This window comes from Cryptotermes secundus, unplaced genomic scaffold, assembly GCF_002891405.2.
Source record: "Cryptotermes secundus unplaced genomic scaffold, Csec_1.0 scaffold7, whole genome shotgun sequence".
NCBI lineage: Eukaryota > Metazoa > Arthropoda > Insecta > Blattodea > Kalotermitidae > Cryptotermes > Cryptotermes secundus.
The window spans coordinates 793,559-801,234 of record NW_019727389.1 but is presented as its reverse complement, the minus strand read 5'-3'; the positions used below and the strand labels follow the sequence as shown (position 1 = coordinate 801,234).

Here is a 7,676-nt window from a genome sequence, read left to right as displayed (position 1 = left end):
ATACTGTCATTTGAAGGAGAAAGCTCTAGATCACATTAAGTGGAGGAATTGTTTTGAAAGAGACTGTGGACCTGTCGTCTTGACAGATTACTGATGATGATGATGATGATGATGATTCATAATTGGAATAGCCTGACAACTTTTAGTGATTCACACCAGATTTTAAGAAAATTTGAGCCCTGTTACAGGTCACAGATGGACAGACATGACCTCCATATAAGGCATCATTTTTTACTTCATTATGAAGGCATAACATGGAGACCAATGCAGTATATAAAAATACAAAGAACACTTCTGGAAACTCTGTACTAAAAACATTTTCTCTTCACATTGATCTAGCTTGCAATTTGGATTCCTCATAGTCTCTACTTAGAAGCTTTCCCATTTGTGAAAAGTTGGAACAAAATTTGGAAGTATTAGTATGCAGTCTGAAACCTGTCCTATGTTAAACACTACAGCAATTCTAGGGAAGGAAAATAATAAGTATACATCTTTCTTTAACATTCACAGGAGATGTTTCAACACCAGTAGGAAAACCAGTTCCAGATGAAAACTGTCATCCACTTGGAGTAGAAGTATTCCGAGAAATAGACCCAAATGAAAAACAGCTTTAATTATACACTGGTATGAGCATTTCTACAGAAGAATGGATCAAAAGGTGAAGAGAAATGGGAAGTTTTGAAATGTATATTACTGAAGAAATTTTGCTAAATGTGGTACTTATTAACTAACTTAATCTGGAGCAGTGTCCCACGTGAGAAGCAAATAATTGCTTAGCTACTCCACAAATTGCATCTTATGTGGAACTCTTATATTTGTTAGAGTTCACAAGAGCACACCACCCATCCCTGTCCTGAACCAAGTGAGTCCACACCCTCACACCCTATTTTAAAATCTTCCCATCTATGCCTAGACTTTTCTTTTTTGGTTTTCTGATGAAAATTCTATATATATTTCTCTTATGCATGCTACATGCCCTCTCAATCTCACCCTCCTCAACTTGACAATCCTAATAACATTTGATGGAGTACAAATTATGAGGTTCTTTACTGTGTAAGATTCTCCGACTTTGTCACTTACTTGCTATTAGGGTTGGACATCATCCTAATTAACCTGTTCTCAGGCTACAGACCAAGTGTCACACACATGCAAAATAAGAATAATCATACAAATATTACGTTTCTGGACATTATTCATTGTTCTAATTTTATTTAAAACACAATGTTTCAGAGACTGGAATCTGTCTCTGTCAACAGGTAAAACCTGCTCACCTGGGTCCAATTGATAGAGCTAGTCCATCTCCAGACACCTACACCAACACGAGACAGGGAATACAAACCAAGCACAGCACAAACCATCTGCAAGAGTTAAGAGAAAACATTAAAAAAACTCCACACATGAGGCCTAGCACTCGAGTACTATTAGAATAAGTCATCAATGGAGATCTGTATGGTGCCAACATAAAAAACACAAATTTTACCACGTAATCCACACTGGACAGAGTTGCAGTTTTTTTACTTCTGCTGTGATAATGATTCAGACGGGAGAGATGTCCAAGCTGGGTTGACTGATCAGATGGCCCATCAGAGACACGTGGACAGAATCTTTATACACGTATTTCCTGTATGGGGTGTTTGGTTAAAACTGACCTTTGCTTCTTTCAAACATGTTTTGTGGCCTTCTTCATATGCAGACTGGGCCAATTTTGATTTCTCAAGCACACCTTCTGTCAGGTTATATTTGTGCTCCTTTCTAAAGGTCTGCTTGTTTTTCCAGTGTAACAGGATAGTGTTTTAAATAAAAACAGTATGATGAATAATGTCCAGAAATATATTTGTATTGATGTACAATCATCACAGAATTGTAGAAGTAAAATTTTAGCTTACTTAACCAAAATAACATATATTTATCATACATACTCTCATTATATTCATATTTATGGTTTCTAACTGTATAAATAGGTTCAAGAACTGTGATTTTAAATGAACATTAACTGAAGAGCGAGCAGCTGTCTTTTTAACTGCAGCATTTACATCGGTCATGAAGTTTTGAAATGCACTTTTCTTAAAAATATTAATACTGCGAGTATATCTTGGGCCTAAAGTCAAATCCATATAGCGTGCACACCCATGCATGCAGTGGATGCACACACTGCACATGCTCTCAGATACTGCTAGAACACATTAGTCTTTAAAAATGTGTTAACAGAGACTTCTATAAGTCTAGCTTCCACCTGACTCATCAGTCAGGGAAATTCTTCTTCCTCACTTTTGATAATATATTGGATACTCAGCATTTGTTTTAATCTGTGGTTTCAAAAGAATGGGACATTACTACATAAAACTGTTGTTATGGAGCAAGTTGGCTCATGTAGTAATGCTTTTGTCTGGTTTGAATCTTAGATGGGACACTTGAGTATCATGACTGAGGTCTGTTATGGTTTTCCCCAGTCTCCGCAGGAAAATGCTGGAATAGTACCTGAAATTAAGCCACAACCATTGCTTTTCACATCCTTTACAATTCACTGTTCATTAAATCATCCTTCCATTTGCAGTTACATAGCTACTAATGGTACCATTAAATAAGCCACAAATATAATGAAATAAAACCATTAAGTATGCCTCAACACTTTGTGTCTGATGTAGTCAACATTTGTAACTTACATTTCAAAATTTCATTAATCCACTTAGTGCCACAGGCTGTGTACAACTTTCCCATTTGTTTCTTAAAACTTAACAGATGAGTCAACTATGATGAAGACAAGACAGAGAATAGAAACTGACAAAAATCAAATATTTCATATGATTTGGCCATGTGGTTTATATATGAACAATAAGGTAACACAAAACCAACCCGCAAGCATCATATGTCAAGTCTAGCAAAGTCTGGCTCACAAACTCAAATCAATTCTTTGGCAGAGAGGGTTAATGATTCACTGAATCATAGTAGAATATGGCTTTATGTATCATATATGTGTATTGCTTTTCTAAATAAAATTAAATGTTGTTTTCTTGAAAAGTAGAAAGGTGCATAGTTAGTCAAGAAATTGCTTTGTTTTCATGGAACTTGAAGGTTCACTTAAATGTTCACAAAAATCAAAACAGGTCCCTAACCTTAGTTTCTCTGTGAAAGCCATTTTGATTTGTTACCGTTTTTTCCAAACACCCGAACTTCGCTGCACTTTCAAAGTATTTATTATTTTGTTGCACTCTGGTGACAAGACATACTGATGTGTTATGTTTTATGCTTTTTATGATAGGCTTGCAGACGTGATAAAAGTATATTTATGTAACTTGTGATTTGGTAAAAGTGCCAGGGATCCATTTAATTTGTGAATGAATGTGTAGGAGCATAATCCAAAGGCTCGCTAGACATAAATTCACTGATTGTTACAAGATATATTCAGATTCAAGACTATGCTCATTCAATCAAGCACATCAAATATTGTGTTACGCTTTCTACATTCACTGCAGATAACTCCGTCTTTTGTCCTGCAACTTCACAGACAACGATCTCCAATATTATGGACAGCAGTGTTTAAAAAGAAACTAATAGCCCTATGTAACATATTTTGAGCATTTAGGAGCTGGGTTGGACTGAATCAACTGCAGCATACGTGTCATCAAGGAGAATATTTTGAGGAAGGCAGAGTACCACTGGATAGCACTAATGATGTACAATGCACAAATTCAGTGAACAACCTGTGCAATTCTGCCAACATTACAAGTTTATTTGGTATACATACTGAAAAGAAAGTGATGTACTGAACAAATTTAACAGAGCAGGATCTTTCAAAAAGGTGCATGTTCTTTGAAATTTGAAACCCACAGGAAGGAATTATGAACGTGGTTTATTAAAAACATTCCTTGCGCCTGAAGAAGTATATGGACATTAGAAAATAAAATATTAAACTTATTATATTCTAAAAGTTGGAGCATGCAGTAACATGGCTGGTTGAGGCACTATGCCACAAGCCAGAAGGTCACAGGTTCAGTTCCTGATGAGGTCACTGGATTTTTCAACGAACCTAATCCTTCCAGCTGCACTATGACCCTGGGGTTGACTCAGCCTCTACCAGAAATGAGCACCAGGAATCTTCCTGCAGATAAATGGTGGCCAGTGACTGACAACCTCACCACCACCTGTGAGTCAAATGTCTAGAAAATGTGGCAGCCTCAACGTCTCACAACCCTATGGGCCTCATCAGCCTGTTACAGGGATAGCTTTACTTTTTCTTTTTTGCCTTATTCTAAAAGTTACAATGACAACATGGTTAGATAATTAATATATTAACATGAACCAGACTTTGGAAAATACATACTTTATGTATATAACACGATAAATACTTCTGTGTGTACACACATACATATATATACATTCATAATTGCAGATATTCAACAATTTGCACACTTCAGCTAAAATAATGCTAATGTTTATTATCAAACTTGTAATCACTTTCTAAAATCAATTCTCTAACTTAATACTGACTGAAAATAACATGCCACAAGAGGAAATATTCACACTTGCCAATTGTAACTCTACACAGGGATGTGTATATAACTTATATAACACTGTACCTCGTAGTTTGCCTCCCTCTAATTTAAAATATTTTAAACATCCCTTGATGACATACAGAGTATATATACAAAATGTATACTATTTTGCTGTAATGTTGCCCATAAACTGAAGGGCATGTAGGAATAAAAACCAAACATGTCTGTGTAATATTATTAAGTTTATAAACTGTGCCAATTGAATATTCCAGTCCACTTGAGGCACTACACTCACAGTTGTAAAAACTACACCTCAGATAGAAAAAGTTATGTGTTGTGGTTTCATGAGTCTAGGTCTGCAGTTAAAGTGCAAAAATTTCATATCATGTTTTAGAAGGGAAAAAAATGTTGCTTTACAGCTAGTATAAATTGTTTAGTCTGACTGGCTGCATATTGTCACATGTTGGAGTAACTATAGGCAGGGTTTGATTTGGTTTGGTAATCAGATTTAGTGACCTCTTTAATATGCAATTCATGACTACACTTCACAAATCACTGTCAGACTAGTTTTCTCAGTCTGTTATAATATCCATTAGCCATTGTCTGGTAATGGCTTCCAACAGTGGATGTTCCCCTTACTTTAGGTTCCCGAACTATCCATATGCCTCAGCTACCAGCGTCTAACTACAACGGCTCACAATGACTGAACTGCAGCAGTCCTCTGATTACTCCCCAACCAACTAACTTCACTCCACTGCACTCGCTATTTTTTTATTGCTAGTGGGGTGGGACTAAGTCTGTACTGCAGCCACTTCTGGCCTATTGTACCAGCCCCAGATGATAGGTGGGGGTGGTTGTGGAGCAATTGGTGGAATGAAGATTGGCAGGGTAAACCGAAGTACTCGGAGAAAACCTGCCCCAGCACCACTTTGTCCACCACAAATCCCACTTGACCAGACCCGGGCCGCTGCGGTGAGAAGCCAGTGCCTAACTGCTTGAGCTATGGCGTGGCCTACTGCACTCACTAACTTAATTGAACTCAATTGGTGAAGTCATATAGCCTCAGAATGGACCCACAGAGAATGCCACTTGCAACATCTCTTCTATTGTTGCAGGACGTCACTGTGATGAAGCCACAAATTATTTATCACAAAATGTTAATCTACATAACATGAGCATTCTGGGGAACAACATTCATCATGAAGTAACCTACCATACAACAAGTCCAAAGGTGAACATGTTTTGGGCTCTGTCTGAACAAGAAGTTTTGGGATCTTTTTCTTCGCTGAACATACTTTCACATGTAGGTGGGTTGTTGCAAGATGGGTTTTTGATAGGGTGATTGTATTTATTGACACCTTATACCCTCCGCTCAGAACCACAGGCAATTACAGCACTATTGCTTTAAATTTCACCGCTGCACACACACTAGGGTTCTCAGTCTTCTTTGCACAGTCTAATCCCTTCCTTGCCATTTCTTCTCAGTCGCCTTCAACTGCCATCTCCAGAGCTCAACCCAATTCTATACCGCTACTGCCCACTTCAGAACTCTTCTTTATAACCACTATTCATGGACGTAAAAAACACAGCAACTATTGTTAAGGAGGCATGTTTACTGATCCATTGCCTAGCAATAGACATTCTATTATTGCACATGTTTGTTCCAACAGCAATGTGTACACACATCTCAAATCTGTAAAAAGACTGGAATGGCATGCTGTTCCACAAAAATGGGGTATCTTCATATTCCCCATGAGTAATGGACTCCTTAAAGCATAAGATTCCAGACAAATGAACTGGCACAGGCAGGCCTATCACTTGCCACCTGGTTTGCCTGACCTTACTCCCCTTGACTTTTTCTTTCCGATACATCAAGGATGCCATGTATGTGGCACCACTGGCTACCACTTTGCCAAAACATGCTGGGAGGATAAGCTCTGCAATGGCTGCAACTATCCCCTACTTGGTTTGCAAAAATTTGATCATATGACGTTAGTTTTCATTCCTCTACCTTTTGAGTCCAAGAGAAATGTTAAAGTAAACACCTAAACAGTATCCACCACTGCATTCAGTTCACAATGGAGACTGAAACTGAGGGCCACCTCCCCTTCCTGGATATAGATATTTACAGGAGACCTGACAGTTCTCTGGGCCATACAGTGTACCTCAAATCCACCCATACAAACCTCTACCTTAACGCTGCGTCCCACCACCACCCTTCCAACAAGCAAGCTGCACTTTCCACATTGGTGCACAGGGCTAGAGCTCTCTGTGATCAAGACAGCCTACATGTGGCATTGGTGCTCCTGGGGGATGTATTCAGGAAGAACGGATACAACAACCGACAGATCCATAGAGTTCTCAACCATCGGCCCAACATCAGTCGGCCTGAAGATAAACTGGGCTAGAGCTCTTTGTGATCAAGACAACCTACATGCGGCATTGGTGCTCCTGGGGGATGTATTCAGGAAGAACGGATACAACAACTGTCAGCCCAACATCAGCCAGCCTGAAGATAAACTGGGCTAGAGCTCTTTGTGATCAAGACAACCTACATGCGGCGTTGGTGCTCCTGGGGGATGTATTCAGGAAGAACGGATACAACAACCGACAGCTCCACAGAGTTCTCAACCGTCAGCCCAACATCAGCCGGCATGAATGTAAACTGGGCTCCGTCTCCTTCCTTCCTTCCTTCCCTCCCTATGTTGGGACTATATTCAACCGTATCAGCAGAGTGCTGTCCCGGCACATCATCAAATCAGTGGGCCTGCCTCCAAACAAATTACCTAGTTTCCTCCAGCCGGTCAAAGATAGCCTGGGACTAAGGACACAGGGTGTATACAGTATCCCATGCGGGTGCAGCAAGGTCTATATTGACCTAATGGGCCTCTCCATGGACATGAGGTTGAAGGAGCATCAGCGGCACATCCGTCTCGAACATCCGGACAAGTCAGCTGTAGCTGAACATAGCATCGATCTGCGATACCGCATTCAGCTTCAGAATACCTCCATCCTCGCCACCAAGACCTGACATATGGATCGCATCATTAGGGAAGCCATCAAGATTGAACTCCATCCAGGAAATATGAATAGAGAGGGGGGGGGTTGTCTCAGCAAGTTATGGAAGCCTCTCATCTGTTCCCTAACCCCCCTCCGGGATATGCTGCACCTCCGCTACACAGG

General features: G+C 39.6%; 2 protein-coding genes across 4 annotated transcripts in view; both read left to right on the top strand.

The window, feature by feature from the left end:
• LOC111864595 (uncharacterized protein C11D3.03c) overlaps positions 1-7,676 on the top strand; it is a 29,513-nt gene that overhangs the window by 12,944 nt on the left and 8,893 nt on the right. For 2 of the 3 annotated variants that reach the window (XM_033751490.1, XM_023851946.2), the window contains exon 7: positions 511-3,673. In XM_033751490.1, the coding sequence (XP_033607381.1) occupies positions 511-614 (104 nt within the window). In that variant the 3' untranslated portion in view covers positions 615-3,673. Of the gene's footprint in view, positions 1-510; positions 3,674-7,676 lie in introns of those variants that run through there. The other variant, XM_023851947.2, reaches the window with a different exon arrangement.
• On the top strand, positions 5,926-7,551 carry LOC111864596. The gene is made up of 2 exons (XM_023851948.2): positions 5,926-6,944; positions 7,066-7,551. The coding sequence occupies exons 1-2, from the start codon at positions 6,783-6,785 to the stop codon at positions 7,522-7,524; spliced, it is 621 nt and encodes a 206-aa protein (XP_023707716.1). The 5' UTR covers positions 5,926-6,782; the 3' UTR covers positions 7,525-7,551.

Bases quoted from the DNA above. Each gene is read 5' to 3' on its own strand.
- LOC111864596 (XM_023851948.2), top strand. From the start codon at position 6,783: ATGTGGCATTGGTGCTCCTGGGGGATGTATTCAGGAAGAACGGATACA. The intron at 6,945-7,065 runs CTGGGGGATGTA...GCGTTGGTGCTC, and splicing joins TACATGCGGCATTGGTGCTC to CTGGGGGATGTATTCAGGAA.